Genomic DNA, 25,291 nt, shown 5'->3' on the forward strand with positions numbered 1-25,291 from the left:
CATGACTTTTAAAAGTGCACAGAAACCTTTACTAATTAGTGTATGATGTTTCATTTCTTTGTGAATTAATAATTAAACCTTTTAAAGGTATACCTATTTTAATTCTTGGCTTTAATGAAAATGTGTCTTTCCTTTTGTTGTTTTGAGTTCTGTAATAACCCTGTCTCATGGTGCGAGTCCACCCACGAGTGATCCCGAGTGAAAGAAAAAATCAAACTCGTGGTTGTCTACGAGATTCCAAGTTTAACGTTCACGAGTTTAAACGAGTTCCCACGTGTATGTCTAAGTTTGCCGGATACTTCTCATTTCTGCGATGTACCAAGTTCCTCTCCCGAGTTACTCTTGAGTCAACAACGACTACCGATGTGTGGAAAAATCATCACATGGTTTAAATGATGTCATGCAGTTTTTTTAAACTATAAAAAGCCTCCTATGACAATGGACAGAACTGCCCCGATGATTAGCTTCTCCGTGTCTCTTATGTAGCCGCATGCTTCACTGGGACGCCTGCTCGATTCTCAGATTCTGCTCAGATGCCTTCTCCACATAAATGTGACAACCCATTCATTTGTTTGCAAACTTCAGCCACAGGCAACGTACCTCGTATTTTTTCCAAGGCCGGTGCTGTGCATAAGTGACATGGTGATGTCTTGTCATGTAATTAACCGCTGTGTGCAAACAAAAAAAACAGGTTTAACCTTTTATCAAATCGTTGCCTATCATTGCTACAGTGCAATAAATGGCATTTAAAGTACTTGGCTGTCAAAAAAAGCACAAAGAGTAACGGTGTTTAAGAAACGGACTGCAGGGAGAACTTCAAACCTTTTGTAAATTGATTAAATTCAGGTAGAAGTTGAGCTCAAGATTTAAATCCCCTGAAAGTTAGGTTTCTTAACACAGGATAGATGTTCTGCCAGAACGGAGTTGCTGAATAAAATCGTCTCCCGTTTTCCTCCGTTTCTTGCATGACCTTGGGTTGCCAGCATTATTCCACATTCCGTGATCTGTGTAATGTATATAAGTGTAAAATAATAAACTGACCAAGAAGGTCCCGTGTTCTCCCCTGTTAGTTTAGTTTAGTTTAGAGATACAGAGCGGAAACAGGCCCTTCGGACCACCGAGTCCGCGCCGACCAGCGATCCCGCACATTAACACGATCCTACACCCACTATGGACATTTTTACATTCACCAAGCCAATTAACCTACAAACCTGTACGTCTTTGGAGTGTGGGAGGATCTCGGAGAAAACCCACGCAGGTCACGGGGAGAACTTACAAACTCAGTACAGACAGCACCCGTAGTCGGGATCGAACCCGGGTCTCCGACGCTGCATTTGCTGTCAGGCAGCAACTCTACCGCTGCACCACCGTGCGTGAAGGCCTGTTTTAAGTATCAAATAGAGGAGCTGGGCAACATCTCATACAGTAAGTATATTCTGATTCAGTATTGAAAGTTATTCAATTTCAGAACTTAAAACAACTAGGCAGGATCTCGGCCCCGCACTCGCTGCCATTGTGCAGCAAGGAGGCGGTGGCGGCGAAGCAACAGTGTTAAAGAAGACAGCTCCATCCTGCGGCTTTGAGTTAAAGATAGAATTCAGCGCGGCCGCATCTATTGATATGACCTACAAAGGGAAAATGCGCACCGTCCAGTGCCAGAGCAGTTATACTTATGATTTGTTTGAAACACGCATCACGTAGTGAGAAGACCAACGGGCGGAGGTTTGCTATATTTTAATTGAATTTACTGCCAGGTCTACACACTGCGGGGAGACGGGAGATGAAATCTTGGAATGTGGACGGATGTCTCTGCGCCTGCTCGTTCTAAGCGGAATATATTTTTAGTTGCCTTTCAAACCGGGCTTTGGTTTTATTCCTTGTTTTTGTTTATTCGAGCACATTTTTCGTGTGTGAGGTGTGAGAAGTCCATGCCGGGTGCTGGCTGGCCGCAGCCGCTGTTCTTTCACATCAGTTGCACATCAGATTGTTGGGAGACGGAGCTCAGGGTTCGCCTCCTGAGCTGCTTTGGTGCCCAGGCGTGAGTTGAGGTGGAGAGAGGTTGGGATGGGGGGGGGGGGGGGGGGGGATGCGCAGGCGTCATTAATCTGTCTGGGGTGACAAGGCTCTTGGGTTAGGCGGGGATCATTCTCTACTCTCATATCTCTCTTTCTGTGTGTGCATTAGCAGGGGGAAGAGCGGTCTACCTCGCTGGGCACAAGACCTCTGCCGCCTGCCCCTTGCAGCCATCAACTTGTTTGTTCCTTTGGTGCGACTTATCTGCCCTGCTCCCATCCCAGCCCTGCCCCAGATCTCTGCCCCATTCTCTTGGAAATGTCGCTTCCACCGCTGTAACGAGGTGGGGTCCGGCTGGCTGGCTTGGTGGATGGGTGGGTGGGCAGGGAGGGGGTGTGGGTACAAACCACCGAATCCATTCTCAAAAGTCGGGCAGAGCCGTGTAGAACTCACGTTTCTCTCTGCTTCATATACGTGGGAATTCCATCAGTATGGTCACTTTTCACGCGTCACGGTGTTAACTCAGGCCAAACCCACGAGTTGCTCACGAGTCACCACGGTAAACTCACGGGCTACTACGGTATTACAACGAGTTTAAAAGTATCAACATTTTCCTTCAAGAGTAAATTTGACTCGTGGTAATCTTTCAACATGTTGAAAAATGTTCACGAGTTAACACGTTTCCCGAGTACTTGCCGTTAGCGTTACGAGTCGCTAAGTTACATCCACGAGTTCCGACGTTCCCGCTACATTAACTCTACGTGATTACCACGAGTTTGATTTGTTTTTAACTCGGGATCACTCGTGGGTGGACTCGCACCGTGAGACAGGGGTTTAACTCGGCATTATTGGATGAAGCTTGCAATAGTGATACATTTAAATTGGGGGTAAGGCCAGCTCGATTGAAAGCGTTTTTTTAAATCAGAACATGATCATGGAGCAAAATATTTAAGAAATTGATTTGAATACATAATGATTGAGAAGGGGGGGGGGGAGAAGGGTGGGGGGGGGGGGGATGGGGAGAAGGAGTGGAGACACAGTTAAGAAGCCAGACGACTTATAATAAACTTTAACGGGCATTTTACATTACTGGACAGTTTTCCTTGGTCCTGAAAGCTCCAATGAGCCAGTTAAAATGCCCGGTCAGCTAAGGAGATTGCCTACTGCTGCCCTCGACTGCCTATAACTACATTGCGACCCCACTCAACTGCACTACGAGTTCATAAGAACCATGCCGACCAATTTTTACTCGCGGAAATATTTTCAACATGCTGAAATTTTTTCCGCAATCAAACTGAGGCTGCGAGTATGTGGGAACTTCCCTCAAGCATAAAGGAGAGTTACAGTGACCTCATAGGACTTCCTAGGTCCACGTGTTGACCATGCTGCGCGTTTGAGTCGAGGGCAAACTCTTTTAAACTCGCAGATTAGGTCGCCGCAGTGGGACAGCCCCTTCACTTTCCTTCATTGCTGCGTTGGTTTTTTCATATTTGAATGTGTGTATTTGATAGTTGATCTACTCAAAGCCAATGAAGTCATGGTGCTATTAGAAATTATCTTGTGATACAGCTTTGCTCTTTGCCAGATGCGATTTTGATCTCAGTCACAATTGTGCTTGCAAATGTCAACTCAGCAGGCTTAAATATAATAAATTTTACAAAGAATGAAACTTGATCTCCTCCTTTTTGTATGTTATTATAACATTTCTTAATTTCTCTGCCTCTCCGTGATGATGTGTTGAGAGTTCACGTTGTTGGGACTGACCTGCTGCTTGATGAGCAAAGTATGAATGAGCCAACAGTGATGAACTTGGCAAGTGTAATTGCACAAGTTAGCTACTTGTAAGTGCGAGCAAACCACATTGAAATTTCTTAAAGCATGGTATCCTAATTTAAGGTTTAAAAAAACCCAATGACACTTAATTTGGATCTGAGCAGAATGTAGCTCTCATTTGAACACATTGAAAATGTGTGAAATTCAATTTCTCGGCTAATTTGCCCCTAAATATAATTTGATTTAAAAAAAAGACAAGTTGGTTAATTTTGTAATAATAATACTGGAAAATCTATCAGAAACTCCTGGCTATTGCATCCTCGAGTACTTGCATGATTAATTACATGGCAAGACGTTCGAATCACTACTTGTGAATTATTGCTTGAATTTAAATTAATCGCAATTTGCTGTATGTTGACTGAGTGTAGTTTACATTTGGAAAAGTGACACATTGGAAGGGAACACAGAAGTTATAGGGTGTTTCTGTTGTAATGATGTTGGTATCATTTAATAATAATAATATAATAATATATCTTTTATTGTCATTGCACGTCAGTGCAACGAGATTTAGTGTGCAGCTCCACTGATGTACAAGAAAGGTAAATAAATACAATACATAAATAAACAAGCTGAATTGATTGATGTGACCATCTGAGGGAGACTGTCTAAAGGGGGTGGGTGGGGGGGGCACTCATTAGGGCCGGTTCAGAGCCGCTATAGCTCTTGGGATAAAACTGTTCCTGAGTCTGGAGGTTCGGGCGTAGAAGGCCTTGTAACGTCTGCCGGAGGAAAGTAGTTGAAACAGACCGTGGCAGGGGTGTGATGAGTATTCCAGTAAAAAGAATCAACGTCATCTTTTTATGGCGGAAATTCCATTAGTAGGCACAGTTCTTCTACTATGCATCACACCTGACCATCAGTTGAAAAGAACAAAAGGAAAACATGGGTTATTCCACATTGCTGGTTTATACACCTACACGATGAAAATCTCAATATGTTAAAAGTCCAAAATCTTAAGTTAAATTGTTTATTTTGACACAAATAAACATTTTTTTAAATGAACAGAAATTGTTGAGCAGAGAAGAGATAACATTATCATTGAAGCTTCAGGAAAAAACAATTTGATGAACATCTATTTTAGAAACAAAGTGCAAGGCAGTGGAACATTTTGTTCTAATGAACACTTATTAGATTATTAGTTATTTAAAAATATTGATCAATAAGTAATGGGAATTCGGAAGTGTGCCAGTCCACACACTTGGGGGTCAGGCTGTCTTGACCAATTCATGTGAAAATTTCCTTGTGCATTTTCAATTGATCATGTGATAAGACTGAATTATGTTCTCAACAATTTCTGTTCATTTAAAAAAATGTTTATTTGTGTCAAAATAAACAATTTAACTTAAGATTTTGGACTTTTAACATATTGAGATTTTCATCATGTAGGTGTATAAACCAGCAATGTGGAATAACCCATGTTTTCCTTTTGTTCTTTTCAACTGATGGTCAGGTGTGATGCATAGTAGAAGAACTGTGCCTACTAATGGAATTTCCGCCATAAAAAGATGACGTTGATTATTTTTACTGGAATACTAATTTTGTGCTTGGTCTGCATGTTCACCAGATAGTGGGGGAGAGGGATTTTAAAATATGCCTATATAAAGATATTCTAAACTATCTTTCATGGTTATTCCTGCTTCCAGCATCTTCCTTTTCGTTTCCACAAAACAAGTCTCTCTTTGAGAAGTCCATGCCCAATTTAAAAAAGTATTTGAGAAATGTATCCATGATTCGACCCATGTTATTAAAACAATGGACAAAAGGAGAAAAAGAAAATCTGTCATCATAACAAGCTGCGTGGTCGTACTGTGGAATTGCCTTTGAGATGCCTTGCCACAAGCAACTGATGCTTTATAGCCATGGCAATTACTTGTGTGTTTTGGGACAGATGTGGAGGTAATCAATTGTTTCCATGAACTTTTGCTTAATGCTGAAGACTCAATATTCTAGGTAATTGTTTGACCTGGGTGGGCAGCACACAAAGGAAATCTTCGGGAGCAGTGATGGTTATATTTCACAAACAAGTCGGTTTATTCAAGGCCTTCACAGTATATACTGGGAAAATCTTTGAGAGAACCCAAAGTGCTTTAACCAGTCGCTGCATCCACAGGCATTTTATCAGGGCTGCCAACTCTCACGCTTTGAGCGTGAGACTCACGCCCTCAAGCAAACTCTCACGCCCTCACGCTCATCAGAAATTTCTCATGCTCAGTGGTGAGAAATGTTGTGATCAACGAAAATGTCAAAACTCGGATAAACTGCATGGTCCGCGGGTGTTGGAGAGCAGAGGCTGCGGGAGGGATGGGAGCAGAACCAGCGGCCGGAACAGATGCGGGGAGCCGGACGGACGAGTGTTTGCCGGGGCCGGCGTGTCGCTCGCTGCAGCTCTGGCCATGGAGCACTCCGGACAGTGCGAGTGTCCCGGACGTCGGAGGCGTCGGAAGCGTTGTGCCGCTGCCGCTGCCGCGAGAGTCTCTGTGCTGAAGGGACAGACTCTCAAAGGGAGGTGGAGAGAGAGAGGGGGGAAGGAGACAGGGAGACAGTGGGGAGAGAGGGAGGGGGGTGAGAGGAGAGAGAGGGGAGAGACAGGGGGGGAGTGAATGGACAGAGAGAAGAGGGAGGGGGGGAAAGAGGTGAGAGAGAGGGGGGAGAGTGAGGTGGGAGGGGGGGGGAGTGAGAGAGGGGTGAGGGAAGAAAAAGGGATGAGAGAGAGGGGGTGGAGAGGGTAGGAGGGAATGGGAGAGAGAAGGGGAATAGAGAGGGTGGTAAAAAGAGAGGGGGAGAAGGGGAAAAATAGAGAGATGGGGGGCAACGAACAAAGAGATCGAAGAAGAGGAGAAAGAAGGGGCTCGGGCAACGGGGAAGAGTGAGGTAGAGGGGAAGAAATGGGGAAGAGAGGGAGAGGAGGGAAGAGAGAGAGGTGAGGGACGAGACGAGGAGAGAGAGGGGAAAGCGAGAGGGGGAGCGTGTGTGGAGAATGAGAGAGAGGGGGGATATAGAGAGGAGGGCAGAAGTGGTTTGGAAGGAACGAGGGGTGAGATGGACGAGAGAGGGGTGGATGAGAGAAGAGGGGAGATAGAGAAGAAGGAGAGGCGGGAGAGAGAGGGGGAGAGAGAGTTAGGGGAAAGAGACTGGGGAGAGGAGAGGGAGAGGGGGGAGAGATAGAGGAGAGAGGGGACAAGAGAGAGGTGGAAGAGTAAGGTGGGAGGGAGAGAGGGGGGAGAGAGAGGGGGGGAGAGAGAAGAGAGGGAAGGGGATAGAGTGAGAGGGAGAGACAGGGGAGAGAGAGGGGTGAGAGGGGAAACAGAGAGGGAGAGAGGAGAGAGAGAGGGGAAAGCGAGGGGGAGGGGAGAGATAGAGGGGGAGAGAGAGAGGGGGGTTGAGAGGAGAGAGAGCGGAAGAGAGGGGAGAGAGAGAGAGGGTCTCTGTGTCGAATTTGCCCAGGTGACCGGCATGGATCAGGCTGCGGCTCGGTGCATCCTGGAGGACAACCAGTGGCTGCAGGAAGTAAGTACCAAGCACTGGGTAGAAACGGTGGAAGGTAGTGGACTTCAAATGGGGGTGGTTGGAGAAAGCATCCTGCTTGCCTGCTAGATTTTCACTTACTGTAACTGCAGGAAAAATGTTCCCGATGTTGGGGGCGTTCAGAACCATGGGTCAAAGTTTAAGAATAAGGGGGGGGGGGCAGTTAGGACTGAGATGAGGACAAACTTTCTTCACGTAGAGAGTTGTGAATCTGAGGAATTCTCTGCCACAGAAGGCAGTGCAGGCCAACTCACTGGATGTTTTCAAGAGAGAGTTACATTTAGTTCTTGGGGCTGACATCAAGGGATATGGGGAAAAAACAGGAAAGAGGTACTGATTTTAGATGAATTGCCATGATCATATTGAATGGCAGTGCTGACTCGAAGGGCCATTTGGCCTATTCCTGCACCTATTTTCTATGTTTCTATGCTTGAGTATATGGCAATATAACTCGATCACTTGATTTTGAAGCATTCATGCATGGTGGAGGTATAATGTAGTCATAGAGTGATACAGTGTGAAAACAGGCCCTTCGGCGCAACTTGCCCACACCCGCCAACATGTCCCAGCTACGCTACCTGCTTTTGGTCCATACCTCCAAACCTGTCCTATCCATGTATCAGTCTAACTTTTTCTTAAATGTTGGGATGGTCCCTGCCTCAACTATCTCCTCTGGCAGCTTGTTCCATACACCCATCACCCTTTGTGTGGATAAAGTTACCCCTTAAAAAGTTACCTCTTAAAAATACTTCATACAAAAAACATTGAAATCATACTTCTACAGTGCACTAAAACATGATTTGAATACATCAAATTTAAAAAAGGGTCCTACCCTTCTTCCACACCCTCTCCCCACTCGGTTGCTCCACTCCCTCACCGGGTACCCCCAAGGCCAGTGATCAGTGATCGCACAGCCTCCCCCTTTCAAAAACGCTCCAATCCAATTTAAAGCATATATATTGCATTCAAGTGTAAGTTATAAGACTCGCTACAGTATGCACCATATTGCACAATTTCAAGCTGAAAAATGCAAATGTTCCGTACCAACCCCCCCCCCCCCCCCCCCCCCCCGGTCGCGATGCTCCCTCGGGCTTGGTCTCTCTCAAATTTCTCACTCCCAACTCTCACCCAATGTTGGCAGCCCTGATTTTATACCCGGTGACACAATGATTACATGCAGATTTGACATTTTTGAAATAATTTATGAGCAAACATTTATCTGGAGACTTTCATCTTTTTTTTAATCTATCAGAGTTATCTTTAACATTATGTTATCTGTTTTTTAGAAAACCACTCACCTATTTGACTGACAAATGGGTGCAATAAAAGACTTCTGTTACTCAGCCTGGTTTACAGCCTCCTTTGTTTATCTTTACTCCAGCGAGTTGTGCCTTAGAATCTAAACACTTCTAACTATTTATTCCCTTTCCTAACATAACCTTTAAGTAACCCTCACTACATTAGCATCTCTTACCATCATGCTTCTCTAGTATGTAAGATTTTGTGTTAAACCATATTGCACACTGCCCAATATTCATTTAATTTCCAGAATTTCCTCTTTCACTCAACAAGACCTCTGCTGGAAATGGAATACAGATGCACTGTATTTCTATTACAGGGAGCAGCCTCTAAGTCTTCTTATCTTACTTTTTATTACAGACTCAAGGTCCAGGTAAAAGACAATACATTACATCGAATAAATTGCATACAAAGGCACAATAAATTACATACAAAAAACAATACATGGTTTACGAGCAAGAATAAAAATAGTCAGTGTCCTACAACGAGACAACTATACCAATGTCTCAACAGCTGGGATTGGTAGCGTGTAGTGCTCAACCTTATGTTTGATAAGGCTAAGATGATTTCATTTTTAGAGTCATTAATCCGGCAAATAAATGTATACATAAGATTTCTTAAGACAGTTTGTAAAGTATTGACTCACAGCACCAACATTTCACTTGCACTACACCATCTAGGTCTCTTAGGTAATATTCTCATGGCATCATTATAAGCTACTTTAAGTCTCTGTAAGCTTGCTTTTCTGTAGTTTGACCACAGGTGTGCAGTATAGAGTACAATATGCTCTGAACAGAGACAGCTTCACTGCATCTGTACACGCACTAAACTTGCATAAGAGAATGTTTGCTTGTGCATACAGCATGCGTCGTTGCCGATAAATATCCTCATAATCTGTCATTTGTTCTGTAATAAAATGCCCAAGATATTTTACCTTATTACAGACAATAAGATTATTATCAGACAATTTAAGATCAGGAAACTTTAGAAATATGTATCCTTTTTGGTTCTACAGATCATAACAGCACTCTGACCAGCATTATATTTAATATCATGTTCCACACCATACACAGAACATATAGAATGGAGCTGCTGGAGACCAGCGCTAATGGACTAAAGACCACAAGATCATCTGCATACATAATATGGTTCACTAGAGTATTACCAACCATGCACCCAGTATTACAGGCTTTCAATTGTTTGGACAGATCATCAATATAGAGATTAAAAAGAACTGGAGACAAAATTCCCCCTTGTCTGATACCATTGCTAACCCCAAATGGGGCTGAGGCCCTATTGTCCCATTTTACTTGCATAGTCTGATGGGCATACCAGTAAACCAGAATTATCACAATGTATTTAGGCACCCCTCTTTGACTCAATTTAACAAACAACTTTCTATGATTAACATGATCAAAGGCATTGGAAGCATCAATAAAGCACATAAGAATCGATGAGTTTTTAATCTCTATATTTGTTTACAATTTTCTTTAAGGCATATATACACAAGTCAGTGCCATGTTTAGCTTTAAAACCAAACTGGTTATCTGTGGAGTTAACCAACACATATAATCTATCCAGCAGAATTCTTTATAGGACTTTTGACAGTATGCTGGCTAAAGCTATGGGCCTGTAATTATTTAGGCTACCTACTTTACCAGCTTTGTCCTTAATGACCGGCACTAACAGAACAGACAACATTGAGTCTGGTAACAAGCCTTGAATCATAAAGCCAGTAAAACAAATAGCAAGGAGAGGAGCTATCCTCATACTGGCATATTTTAGATGTTCAGCAGAAATATGATCTAAGCCACTTGCTTTGTGTTCGGACAGCTTGTTCATAGCTTGATACTCCTCATGCGACATAATCTCCATTGAATCGTTACTCTCAATATTGTCCACCCTATACAAATCACTTTGGACACAGTTGAATAGAGTACTATAATGCTGTCGCCATTGCAATGTAATGCACGATGCAATAATTTTAGTTTTGATGCTGAAAATTTCGTCTGAAATATTTTTTTCCCCACAAAGTAATTTGATTTGAGATCACATTGTATTGGTTTATTTTACTTGTAAATTACCGGGAGTAGTTGTTCAGCATGAGATATTTCCCATGAGTATTTTGGATAAGCATGTTCCTTATCTTTCTATTCTGATATGTTGTCTTTCAGTTTAGAGCCAATTAAAACACAAGATTATGGCATGAGTCCAAACTGCAAAAATAAGAGGGGAAGCAACATTACAGGGAATTTGTACGAAATGCCAAAGGGTACTATGGATGATGTAAATTGCTTGCGTTGAACAATATTCATCATTAAGTGATTTTTACAAGTAATGGGAAATGGACTGTAAGGAGATAGTGAACTGCACAGGCTGCAATTTTAATAATTGTTCAATGATGTTATTAAACAAATTAATAAAAATTGTGTATTTGAGAGGAAAATGCTGCCTTTGGATGGAATTTGTATTTAAGTGCTTTTAAGTATTATTTTGCTATAACAAAAAGTAGAGTAATCAAAAGGTGTACCTGTTCCATTTATTTTAACGCTGCTGCATACACAACTTTTCTTACAACCAAAGTTTGAGGTGTGTTGAAAAATTAATAAGTTGTTTGGATTTTTTGACATCTGGAGCTGAATAACAGTTTCGGAGCACAGCTGGGAAAGATTTCCGGCACAACATTTTATTTTTATGTTCTTTAGCCATGATCTTCCCACACATTGTGCTTCTAAAATATAAAACAGATCTTGTTCAAAGAATTTTCTTCATTTTTCTATAATTGTTTCCAAATGAAATATTTGTACCAGCTGAAAACCAGGAGAAGCATTTTCTAAATTAAATGATTTTGCAATCTGGCTTGTCTAAAAGGTGTATTGTCTAAGCAGTAAAGCATGGATCTCATACTGATGGAAAGGCTTTATACCTCTTTCTCCCCGACTATGTTTTCCAGATATTGTTTTTGATGATATGTATTTAGGGAATTTTGGCCCTGAAAGGCAGCTGCAAAATGCTGTTTTTGTTTCTTTTTGCCATTTTTGGAACTGAAAAATCAAATTTTATTTGTTCTTCATTGCTTCTCCAGTGTAAAATGCTGTAATGATTAGGTAGGGTTCATTTCTTGTCTTCTGGAAAGTTGAGGAGCTTGCGTAGATATTCTCTGTACAACACTTTGTCTGGAACATTGAACACAAGAAGTAATTGCAGCAAGAGGTTTGGTGCTCCAAGTTTGTTTCTCCATTTAATAAGATCATGACTGATCTGATTATAACCTCGATTCCACATTCCAGTCTATCCATGTTAACCTTTCACCACTTTGCTCATCAAGTGTCCATCTATCTTTTGGCTCAACAATATTAAAAGACTGCTTTCACCACCCTTTAAAGAAGAGCGTTTTCCCAACTTAAACAGTGACCTTAGTCCTGGATTCTCCCAGAAGAGGAAACATTCTCTCTAAACCCTCTCATCCTGCCAAGATCGAGAGGATTTGTATGTTTCAATCAATTTCACTCTTACCAGTTATAAATAATTTATGATTTGTTAACTGGCCTGTCCCTTTGTTAGATTACCAGTCTTGAGCCATAGTGACATCAAACTTTGCACACATTCAGACTATAGAATATTCTGTCACTGTTTACTGTTGCTTAACCAATTTCAGATTGTTTTATTTCATTCAATACCAAGTGCATTTATGAATAAGCATCTTCTGTTGCATCTTGCCAAATGTCTATCAAAAATGCACCAAGAAAAAAAATCCATGGCCTCAGCATCTTGCCAAATGGCTATCAAAAATGTACCAAGAAAAAAAATCCAGAACTACACTTGACTTAAAGTCTAAAAGGTTTTGGCATGTTGCTGAATATTCTGATAAATTTCTACAAAGGCACTGTAGAAAATATCCTAATGGTTACATCATGGCCTGTTACAGCTATTCCAACACACAAGAACATGAGAATGCAGAGAGTGGTCCATCACATCACAAGCTTCCACACCATTGAAAGCATCTACACAAGGTTCTAACTCAAGAACGCAGGATCTATCATCAAGGATCTCACATGCCCCATTCTCAATACTATTGTTGGGCAGGAGGTAGAGAAGCTTGAAGCCCCACAGCACCGGGTTGTGACACAAAAGCAAGTGATACTTGATGAAATTATTTAGGACGTGGGTAAGACTACTTTTGGTCTCTACATCAGAGGAAGATACTGATATAAATGGAGCCACTGAAACCCTGTGGTGGGGGGGAGGGGGAACAAAAGGGGGAGCTGGCGTGCTTTGTAACTTTGTCAGTGTAGTAGGTGGCTGCTATACATTTGTATACATTGGTATGCAAGCAAAGAATCTTACTGTGCCTAGTCACATGTGACAATAAAGTATTCCTATTCCTATTCCTATTCCTGATATTGAAGATTGATTTCAGAGATGAGTGATTTGATCAGAGACAAGCAATTAGGAGGCTCGTTGTATGTTTGCCGGCATTCAAAAGGATGAGAGCTAATAATTGAGATGATTTGGATTCTGAGAGACATTGGTGCAGTGTCTGGAACTAGATGGCATGGCCTCAGGATATAGGACAACCTGTTTAAAATTGAGATTAGGTTTAATTTCTTAACCCAGGGGTTATAAATCATTTGGACTTCTTCTGGAGCACATGTCCTCACTTGTGTGCCGAATACACACACATATTGGTGTTAGAAAACAAACCACTGTAGGTTCATCTGAAGAAAGTCCTGACCTGAAACATTGTTTGCTCATATTTCTCCACAGATGCTGTCTGACCCAATTAATTCCTCTGGCAGTTTGTTTTTTTGCTCAAGTTTCCACCATCTACAGTCTCTTGTATTCCACATATGAGTGTTGTGGTTTGCACTTTGCATCTGAAGCTTGACTCTATTGATGCTCATGAAACAGAATGTTTGGAAGTGCAGAACAATGTGCAGGTTATCACAAACATGCATTAAGCTTAAGTGAATGAGAATTAATTTCTGTTCCAGGCTGCATAAAATTAGTAATATTTGTCTTTATTAACTTGTTCAGACCTTGCATGTATTATAGCAATGATACCTAGCACATAAATAACTCTTCGTCCTGTTAAGATAGACAGATGTACATGGATAGTTGAGTTGCAATTTGTCCACTACATCGGAAGGCCAGGGGTTCAGTCCCCACTGCAGGGGTTTGAGAACATGACCTTTGCTGACATTTCCATGCAGTTATATGAGAATATTCCATTGATGCCTCTTTGTGGATGTTCTTAAAATGAAGCCCTGTCCATCAGTTAAAAGTGGACGTAAGCTTTCCAATGGACTCTATGAAAAATAGCCACACGTATACCAGTACTTGGCCACCATCAATTTCTCATAAAACTGTTGCAAAATATGGTTTTTTATTTTCATCTTGATGTGTGCAAATTAGCTGCTTTATTTGTCGATATTCCAATGGTGAATAAATTTTATTTGTTTGTGAAGTGCCTAAAAGATCCCCAAAATAGTAAATGCATGAATGTTATTTTCTTCTATATACAGTTTTGTTTGAACTGTATACATAAAACTAATATGCATTTTCACAAGAGCTTTCCATAATTTACACCTTCTCCATTCATCTTGTAAATATCTGTAGCCTCCAAATTGTTTGAAGATACTTCTTCACATTTGCAGATGTCAACAGTAATGAACCCCTCAAGTAAATTTACTTATGTACATTTTTTGGTGTAGGTCATTGGGTTTATTTCTATTAGTACTGTAAACACGGCAGAACCATATTTAGTATGTTTGAGAAATACTAGATGCAGATGTCAATGGATTGCAAAACTGTTTAAAAAAAAAAATGTTGACCAAAATGTTCTACTCCACCACACCAATAGAAACAACATCTGTTACATCTGTGGTGATACCAGTATTTCTGGCACTATCACAAAGCAGCAATAGCACCAACATTACATTCCATCCCAATTCTCATTGACTGAAGCCAAATTAGACTTGGCTCTCCAGACACCAAACTCACATTTTTTTCAAGCAGCACAATGACATTTTTTTATTTTAGCTGTAAGATTTAAAAAAAAATGTTTCTGGTGGGGACTAGAAATTCTGTGATCTACTTTTTTCCTATAATTTAAAAAAAAAATCAATACAAATAGCTACGGATAGCTATGCCTGCTTTGTAGGGTATGTCAAATAATCACTGTTCCAGGTGTACACTGGCCCTATCCCCGAACTCTACCTCCCCTACATTGACGACTGCATCGGTGCTATCCCCTGCACCCATGTAGAATTCACTGACTTCATCAACTTCACGACTAATTTCCATCCTGCACTCAAATTCACTTGGACTATCTCCGACATGTCCCTACCGTTTTTTAGATCTCACAATCTCCATCACAGGAGACAGACTATCGACTTACACCCATAGCTATCTAGACTACACTTCTTCCCACCCTGCTTCTTGTGAAGACTCTATCCCCTACCAATTCCTCTACGCTGCATCTGTGCCCAGTTCATCGGCGATGTCCTCATTATTTAGGGAACGGGGGTTCCCCTTTTCCATTATAGATGAGGCTCTCCCTAGGGCTTCCTCGATATCCCGCAGCTCTGCTCTTGCTCCCCCTCCCCCCATTCATAACAAGGACAGAGTCCCCCTTGTCCTCACCTTCCACCCCATCCGCCGTCACATATCATACATAATCCTCCGACATTTTCGCCACCTCCAACGGGATCCCACTACTAGCCTCATCTTCCCATCTCCACCCCTTTCTGCTTTTCACGGAGCCTGTTCCCTCCGCAACTCCCTGGTCAGCTCGTCCCTTCCCACCCAAACCACCCCCTCCCCAGGTACTTTCCCTGCAACCACAGGAGATACAACACCCGTCCCTTTACCTCCTGCCTCGACTCCGTCCAAGCACCCAGGTTCACTTGCACCTCCTCCAACCTCATCTACTGTATCCGCTGTTTCAGGTGTGGACTTCTGCATATCGTTGAGACCAAGCGCAGGCTTGGCGATCGTTTCGCTGAACATCTCCGCTTAGTCCGGCTAAACCTACCTGATCTCCCAGTTGCTGAACACTTTAACTCCCCGTCCCATTCCCACACTGACCTTTCTGTCCTGGGCCTCCTCTATTGTCAGAGTGAGGCCCAGCACAAATTGGAGGAACAGCGCCTCATATTTTGCTTGGGTAGCTTACACCCCAGCAGTATGAACATTGACTTCTCTAACTTCAAGAAGTCCTTGCTTTCCCTCTCTCTCCATCCCCTCCCCTTCCCAGTTCACTTACCGATCTTACTGTCTCCGACTACATTTTATCTCTGTACCGCCCACTCCCCTGACATCAGTCTGAAGGTTTCGACCCAAAATGTCACCCATTCCTTCTCTCCAGAGATGCTGCCTGTCCCGCTGAGTACTCCAGCATTTTGTGTCTATTTATGAATTTATTAACTTGCATGTAGAAAGCAAGAAAATAAAATGTAATGTTGAAATACATCATTTCTTAACTATTTAAGCTATACAAATTAATATTTCCTGCATGTTATATGTCATAAGATGTCTTCTTTTAAAATAAAGCAACATTACAATAAATTGTATTTCATTCAATATAAATAAATGTTGGTTACTAATTAATTTGTTCTTTTTGATGTGGTAAAAGTAACTTAAATGTCAAACGGCCATTGAGAAGCTGCAGTTAACAGAATGTTTCTTTATCCCTTTTAGGGTTGTTTCCGGCAGTGTTAAATCTTGCCACCATGGCTGAAATCAGTACCAATGCCACTTGCGGTCAGAATGGACCTGAGATGTATTGCAAACTTGTTGAACATGTTCCTGGACGACCGTTTAGAAACCCACAGTGCAGAATCTGTTCCATGAATAGTAAAAATCCAAGGGGTATGTTGTTAATTCTTCACAGAGACAGTTTTAAAGGATGTGTTTGTTTTTCATTTATTATTGTCTGGGAGCTTTCCTGTTACATGCACTTTTGGATGTCCTTAGTAATTGTTGGAAAACAGAAAGAGTCTAAGCCTTTTCTTCAACTTTTGCCTGGAAATTTGGCTTGAGAGACAAAAGTAAGATTACAGAGCATGTAACCAGTAAATAGTAATTATTTAGTTTGGATACTTGACAGAATTGCCATTTACGACTGTTTTAGAGTTACAACTATGAGAAAAAAGTCTGTAGAACACAGATGGATCAGGAACTAAATCACGGAAGTCCAATATATTTTTATCAGATATTTTCATGCACATTATAATATTTCAGATCATGTTTAGGTTGAGGTTTATTGTTGTCATGTGTACCAAGGTGCAGTGAAAATATTTGATTTGCATACTATCCATTTAGATCCGATAATACTGTTCATAAATACAATCAAGTCAAACTCATGCAAAAGATAGAACCTTAAGACCTGTCACACCTAAAATTTCCCTTTAGAATTGCTACCGAAAAAATTAAATATCTTGGAGTTTACGTGACTAGAAAAAATTCTTCCTTATTTCAAGCAAATTTCCCACCATTAATCACCAAATTAAATGCCCTTATTCAATTTTGGAAAACACTTCCGATTTCCCTTATAGGGAGAGTAAATGCCATAAAGATGATCTTCCTTCCACAACTCCTGTACTTATTTCAATTAATACCAATTTTTCTCCCTAAAAACTTCTTTAAAAAACTTGACTGTGTGATTACAAACTTTATCTGGGATTATAAAACTCACAGAATTCACAAACAACATTTATGCAAACCTAAAGAAATCGGCGGACTGAGCTCTCGGGTCCGTCTCTGGTTGGAACCGTCTCTGGTTGGAACCGTCTCGGGTCGGATCCCATTCCGCTCTCCTCTTCCTCTCCCTCCCCATCCTCACCCCCCTCCTCTCCTCCTCCTCCTCTCCCCCTCCTCCTCTCACCTCCTCCTCCTTTCACCTCCTCCTCCTCTCCCCCTCTTCTCCCTCTCCTCTCCCCCTCTTATCCCCCCCTCCTCCTCTCCCCCCTCTTCCTCCTCTCCCCCTTTCTCCTCCTCTCCCCCTCCTCCTCTCCCACCTCGTCTCTCCTCCCTCCCCCTCCTCTCCCCCGGCCTCTCTCTTCTGTCCCCCCTCTCTCCCCCCTCTCTCCCCCTCTCTCCCCCTCTCTCCCCCTCTCTCACCCGCTCTCTCCTCCCGCTCTCACCCCCTCCCCATCTCTCCCCTCCCTCCCTCCCCCCCTCTCCCCCGCCCTCTCTCCCCCCTCTCTCTCCCCTTCTCTCTCCCCCCCTTTCTCTCCCCACCTCTCTCTCCCCCCCTCTCTCTCCCCACCTCTCTCCCCCTCTCACTCCCCCCTCCCTCTCCCCCCATCGCCCCCCAATCTTCCCCCTCACTCCCCCCTCTCTCCCCCTCTCTCCCCCTCCCTCCCCCCTCTCTCTCCCCCTCTCTGCCCCCCTCGTCTCGCTCCCACCTCTCTCCCCCCCCCTCTCCCCCCCTCTCTCTCCCCCTGTCTCTCCCCCTCTCTCTCCCCACCCTCTCTCCCCCACCTCTCTCTCCCCCTCTCTCTCCCCCCCTCTGTTTTTTCCCCTCTCTCTCCACTCTCTTCCCTCTCTCTCCCCCCCTCTCCCCCCTCCCCCTCTCTCCCCCTCTCTCCCCCTCTCTCCCTCCTCTGTCCCCCCTCCTCTCTCCCCCCCCTCTCCCCCCCTCTCCCCCCCTCTCCCCCCCTCTCTTCACCCCCCTCTCTCCACCCCCCTCGCCCCCACTCCTCTCCCCACCACTCCCCCCTCTCCCACCCATTCTCCACCCCTCTCTCCCCCCGCCCTCTCCCCCCTGCCCTCTCCCCCCCTCCCCCTCCCCCCTCCCCTCTCCCCCTCCTCTCTTTCCCCCCTCTCTCACCGGGGATCGTATAAAATGAGCCAATTAATAATATTAATATAATATCAAGGGGGTGGTAAGTGTGTGTGTGTCGGGGGTGGTTACGTCCCGCCCCCTCAACCGCGCATTGAGGGGACGGGTCCCAACGGGTCCCACTTGGTCTAGTAACTATTAAAAGTCTGATCTTGTATGTGGATGTGTGTGTGTGTGTGTGTGTGTGTGTGTGTGTGTGTGTGTGTGTGTGTGTGTGTGTGTGTGTGTGTGTGTGTGTGTGTGTGTGTGTGTTTATTTGTTTGTGTGTGATCACATCTTCTTGAAAAAACGACGCGCTAATGGTAAAATGTTTACATATTCCAGTAGAGATTTTCCACCTGGAGTCCAAAATCACCTTATCTGAAATATTCATGCTTTATTTCTTGAGTTATTAATGAAAATGTTCAAAAACCTGAAAAAAATTTGGAAAAAAACAGCTGTCTTCTTGCTTGTGCTGTGAGTGACGTCCCCCCCCCCCCCCCCCCCCCCCCAACCACTCCCCTCCGTACTCAGGGTTTGCCGGGAGCCGGGAGCGAGGGAGTATTGCGTTCAGGAACCAGCCCTCCCCTGTGACGACATGCTCCCCCACCCCTCAAACTCTGCCCCACTCCCTCTATGCCTCCCCTCCCCCCAACATCCTCTCTACCCTCCTCCCTCTCTGCCCCCTCCATGCCTCCTGCGGGGAATAAAGGTAGGGGACGGGTGCTTTCTCAAACTCTATCCCCCTCCTTCTCTGCCCCCTCCCCACCCCCCCCCGCCCTCCTCTTGTTCCCTCTCTGCCTGCCACGCCTCCCATGGGGACTGCGGGTAGGGGATGGGTGCGTTGGGGGAGCAGACCCAGCGTGTCTGCACTTGGTCCAGTTAACATTAAAATTCTGAATTTCATCCCATTGTATTTTACAGAACGCCATCCAATAACAAATGCAATTGATGGCACAAACCGCTGGTGGCAAAGTCCCAGTACACAAAATGGAATGAAATACCATTATGTTACTGTCACCCTGGATCTTAAACAGGTAAAACGATATAATCATCGGGCACTTTTATATGATTGGGAAATTGAAAAGTCAATCTCCCAAAAATGAACAATGTTGAATTGAGTGCAGAAAAAGAAAATCAAATAAACTTTGAATGTTCCGTTGTCAATTTCTTTTCCCCTCCATATATTAGCGTGATACTTTGTTGGCGGGAATTGTGTGTTTAACCTGAATCCTGAATGTAGTTTTCATGTGAAGTGCATTTGCCCTGTTAATTGAGATTGGGCGGGCACAAAGAACATTTTGTAGACCAGTGGTGAGTTTCTTAAACAATTTGGTTCATTCAAGGCCTTAACAATATGCACTGTAAACATTCTGTGAGAACCCAGTATGTCCCAGCTACACTAGTCCCACCTGCCTGCGCTTGGTCCATATTCCTCCAAACTTGTCCTATCCATTTAACTGCTTCTTAAACGTTGGGATTTTCCCAGCCTCAACAATCTCCTCTGGCAACTTGTATCATACACCCACCACCCTTTGTGTGAAAATGTTACCCCTCAGATTCCTGTTAAATCTTTTTCCTTTCACCTTGAACCTATGTCCCTCTGGTCCTCGATTCCCTTACTCTGGGCAAGAGATTCTGTGCATCTACCCAATCTATTCCTCTCATGATCCTGTACACCTCCATAAGATCACCCCTCATCCTCTTACGCATCAAGGGATAGTAACCAGCCTACTCAACCTCTCCCTAAAGCTCAGATCCTCTAGTCCTGGCTACATCATCATAAATCTTCTCTGACCCCTTTCAAGCTTGGCAATCTCTTTCCTATAACATGGTGCCCAGAACTGAACACAATACTCTAAATGCGGTCTCACCAACGTCTTATACAAATGCAACATGACCTCCCAACTTCTATACTCTGACTGATGAAGGCCAATGTGCCAAAAGCCTCTTTGCCCACCTTATCTACCTGTGACTTGACCTTCAAGGAACGATGCACCTGCACTCCTAGATCCCTCTGTTCTACAACACTCCCCACAGGCCTCCAGTCAGAGAAGCAACCTTCTACCATCACCCTCTGCAGCCTTCCATGAAGCCAATTTGCTATCCATTCAGCTATCTTTCCTTGGATCCCATGCAATCTAACCTCCCAAGCATCACATTTATGATTGATAACTATAAATCTTAGAATTTTCAAAAACTGATATAGTTACTTTTCTCCCTATTATATTAATAATAATAAAACATGGTGTTGGAGATGGGAAAAAAAAATCAGCTGGGAATAAAAGTCTCTGAAAGCGTCATTAATTTGCAAGTGAACTGAAGTGAACTGGCCATTAAGCATGCACATTTTAGAAATATTCTGTCTCGCTTTAGCACCTTTAAGTTGATTTGCAAGTAATTTGTCAGTTTTATCTGCATATGTATTCTTTTTTATAGTATGTGTTCAAAAGCCTTTTTGACCACCTTATCTACCTGTGAAGTGACCTTCAAGTAACCATGCACCTGGATTCCTAGATAATAGGTGCAGGAGTAGGCCATTTGGCCCTTCGAGCCAGCACCGCCATTCAATTTGATCATGGCTGATCATGCCCAATCATCCCCAATAGACTCTCTCATAGATCCCTCCGCTCTTCAACACTCTCTAGAGGCCTACCATTTACTGTGTAGGTCCTGCCCTTGTTAGGCATCCCAAAATGCACCACCTCACTATTCTCTGTATTCAATTCCATCAACTATTCTTCAGCTCACCTGGCCAATCAATCCAGACCCTGCTGCAATATTTCACAACCATCTTCACTATCTGCAAAACCACCCACCTTTGTATCATCGCAAACTTGCTAATCTAGCCCTGTATGTTCTCATTCAAATCATTAATGTAGATGACAAACCCTAGACCAGCACAGAACCCTGAGGCACACCACTAATCACAGGCATAGAGTCCGAGAAGCAACCTTCCACCATCACCCTCTGCTTCCTTCCATGAAGCCAATTTTCTATCAATTCAGCTACCTCTCCTTGGATCCCATGCGATCTTCCAGAGCAGCCTACCATGCAGAACCTTGTCGAATGCCTTACTGAAATCCATGTATACAACATCTACAGCTCTGCTCTCATCGACCTTTTTAGTCACATCTTCAAAAAATCAGGTTTGTTTCTTAATTGTTGCTGCAATGCATGTTAGGTTTCAATAACCTATGTACAAGGACACGCAGGTGTATCATGAGCAGTGATGGTGCTCCGTTTGATATCCACCTGACAACTCTTCAATTACTATACAAAGTAGCATTCATTTGTTATTTTTGTGAACATCAAGACTTCCATACTTTAGATTAAAATAGTTTATTAATAATATAAAATAATGTTTCGTTTTTAAATGGTGTTCTTCAAGAATGCTTTTTATTGGTTGAATGTGAAGTATTGCATTTTGTGCTGCTGTTCTACATGGCATTCATTTAATATGGATGTACAAATTATTCAATCCAGATTATAGTTGCAAGATTGCTGCAGCTCCTGATACTTTGTGCCAGGGACTGTTCCTCAAGTCTGGGACTGTAGAATGAATGTTTCTGGTTTGATCAGCATGCCTATTATTAGATGCCTGCTGAGAATAAACAATTCTTTTGCTTCAAAAAAATCAGCTTGAAAAGGACAAAAGATCCAGAAGTGACTGCTTTGATACTAAACTGCTAAGAATATGATGTACTCCCCAAGGGTTGCCTCAACTACAATACTCTAAATTTGCTGATACATTTCAAGCCCACCATTACTTATATTTAAATTGGAATAGCAATGAGAAAATTCTTCACCCACAAAATTATCAATATACATAAAAGTTGCATAATTCAGTTTGCAGATGACACCAACAATTTGGAGTTGGTCACGGAGAGGAAAGCTGTCAAAATATGCAGAGGGATATGGATTAACTACAAAAAATGAGCAGTGAAATGGTAGATGGAGTTTAATCTGAGGAAGTTAGGTTGCACATTGGGAGGTTGAATATAAGGGAAAGTATTGTCAATCGTAAGACCCTTAACAGCATTGATGTACAGAGGTCTCTTGGGATCCGAGTCCAGAGCTCCCAAAAGGTGGCTACATGAGAGAGAGCAGTAAAGAAGATGTTGGGTATGTTTGCCATCAGTGGTCAGGGTATTGAATATGAGTCGGGAAGTGTTGTTGCAACTTCATTGAACTTTGATATTTGGAGCATTGTGCAGTTCTGGTCACTCACTGGTGCAAATCCAGAGGCAACGAGATCATGGGGGACCCTTTCCACCCCAGCAACGGACTTTTCCAGCTGCTACAGTCAGGCAAACGCCTCCGTTGCCATGCTGTGAAAATGGAGAGGATGAGAAGGAGTTTCTTCCCAGAGGCCATTAGAACTGTAAACTCCTATCTCACCAGGGACTAACTTACTGTACTGTAGTGTGGTGTCTTTTTTAAATTGCTGTTTTTTCTTTTGTTTCCTCCCACAAATATGGAATATGTGATTCTGTTACATTCTGTTTTGTAGTTTTTTTGCACAATCCACATGCATTGCCTCTTTTCATTTCACTGCACATCTCGTATGCGTATGTGACGAATAAACTTGACTTGACGACTTGACTTGACTCATTACATGAGGGATGTTGAGGGTTTGGAGAAGTTTCAGAAGATGTTTACCAGAATATTGCCTAGATTAAAGGATATTAGCTATAAGGAGAGGTTGGACAAATTTGGTTGGAGGTTGGATTTATTTTACTGATATTTGACTGATTGTATGCCTCATTGTCACCTTCCCCTCAGCTAATAATGTATCATTCCACATTTCCTTGAACATCGTCTGCTTTGATTTATCATTTTCACACCTTACCCTACCATATTTCTTGCCTCCACCACCTCTGACGCTCAGTCTGAAGAAGGGTCTCGACCTGAAATGTCACCCATTCCTTTTCTCCAGAGATGATGCCTGTCCCGCTGAGTTGCTCCAGCATTTTGTGTCTATCTATCTAATTCTGCACCCATTTGGAGGTTAATTTTTTTTTCTTGTTGCTTTTTTTACACAATGATCTGAATACTGTGGATCCACTAAGAGTGAAACTGTCATTGTTTGTCATCAGCATGCTGTGAATTTAACTTCTGGAATGCAAAATCATGGGAGTTAAATGTGGAAGCACAGTGATGATTTTCAGTGAATCGCTACTCCTCACAAGGTCCACTTTTTTTCAATCTTCTCTAAGGAAGTCAATAAACTAAGAACTTAAGGTATTTGCAAGTTTGTTGTGGGGCAAAAACAGCTGTAGATATATTTTGTACTGGATGAAAATGTGTTTTTAAATGGTGCATTTAATTTTAGTAGATCTCTGACTTTTATCAAGAGAACCATTTCAACCAAGTGATTCACCCAATCAAGTTATTCAGTCCAAATAACAGATTTAAGAGAAGAGAGATTGCAACCAGCTTTTAATAACTCACGTCCGACCCAACTGGAAAATCAGTGCACTCAATTATAATCTATATTACTAAAAGTCTGATCTTGACCACTTCCTGTTGTTCTGTATATTGATTTTAGAAACAACGCTGCCACTTACGGCTGTGATTTTTATCCATCTTACTCAGAGTCCCCCTCCGCTGCGCAGGACAAGAGGATTTTTCCCATCGATTAAAAATAAAAGAGTTATTAGTGTTTAAAAAATGTTGAGATTCTCTCTCCTGAAGGCCACGCCCCCTTCCGGGGGGGACTATAAAACCCGGAAGTGTTGAGCGCCTCAGTCAGTCTCTGCAAGATGGGGGAGCGAGAGGGTCACGTCTCTCAGTCTGAGCTTTGAATAACACTGAACACATGTCTACTAAACTGTGAGTGGTTTCACTGACCTGTCAGTGCCCTTAATGTGGTTTGAAAGTATAGTTTGGAAATGCTAAAGCTGTATTGCCTTTGGTTTGGAAATGCTAAAGCTGTGTTGCCTTTGGTTTGGAAATGCTAAAGCTGTGTTGCCTTTGGTTTGGAAGTGCGAAAGCTGGGTTGCCTTTGGTTTGGAATTGCTAAAGCTGTGTTGCCTTTGGTTTGGAAATGTTAAAGCTGTTGCCTTTGGTTTGGAAATGCTCAAGCTGTGTTGCCTTTGGTTTGAAAATGCTAAAGCTGTGTTGCCTAATTAAAGTTGCCTTGCCTAATTAAAGTTGCCTTGCCTAATTAAAGTTGCCTTGCCTAATTAAATTTGCCTTGCCCAATTAAAGTTGTCTTGCCTTCTATATAATTAAAGTCTAATCTTGACCACTTCCTGTTTGCGCTATATATTGATTTTTGAAAAAAATGCTACCATGTACGGCTGTGATTTTTGGCCATCTTACCCAGAGTCCCCCTCCGCTCATCAGGTGCCGAGGATTTTTCCCATCGATGATAAATAAAAGAGTTATTAGTGTTTAAAGAATGTTGAGATTCTCTCTCCTGTCAATCATGCCATGTATGCCACGCCCCTTCTGGTGGGAGGGTGGAGGGACTATACAACCCAAAAGTGTATGCGTGGCTCAGTCTGCAAGATGGAGGAGGGAGAGGTCATGACTCGCTGTCTTTAGTTGCCTTGCACCCTACTTGAAGTGGTAAGAAACTGCACTTGAATTTGGTGGCCTTGCACCCTGCTTGAAATGGTATTTCAAGGAATAGCCCTGAGTCAACTGCCAGCCCACCAGCCATGAGTGAATGAGCTGCCAGCACAACAGGTTTGAGTGACCGAGCCACCAGCCCAAGAAACCATTCAGATCACATTCAGAACCCCCTGGAAACCAGTCCCTTCAGTCCACAACACCCATACTAGCATT

At 43.0% G+C, this 25,291-nt stretch overlaps 1 protein-coding gene across 7 annotated transcripts in view; it reads left to right on the forward strand.

Moving 5' to 3' along the window:
* Nucleotides 1-25,291, forward strand: part of lama2 (laminin subunit alpha 2) — a 342,464-nt gene that overhangs the window by 71,850 nt on the left and 245,323 nt on the right. For all 7 annotated transcript variants that reach the window (XM_033021242.1, XM_033021244.1, XM_033021246.1 and 4 more), the window contains exons 2-3: nt 16,372-16,542; nt 19,421-19,533. In XM_033021242.1, coding sequence (XP_032877133.1) covers nt 16,372-16,542; nt 19,421-19,533 — 284 coding nt within the window. The remainder of the gene's footprint in view (nt 1-16,371; nt 16,543-19,420; nt 19,534-25,291) is intronic.

Source organism: Amblyraja radiata, chromosome 5 (genome assembly GCF_010909765.2).
Source record: "Amblyraja radiata isolate CabotCenter1 chromosome 5, sAmbRad1.1.pri, whole genome shotgun sequence".
Classification (NCBI taxonomy): domain Eukaryota; kingdom Metazoa; phylum Chordata; class Chondrichthyes; order Rajiformes; family Rajidae; genus Amblyraja; species Amblyraja radiata.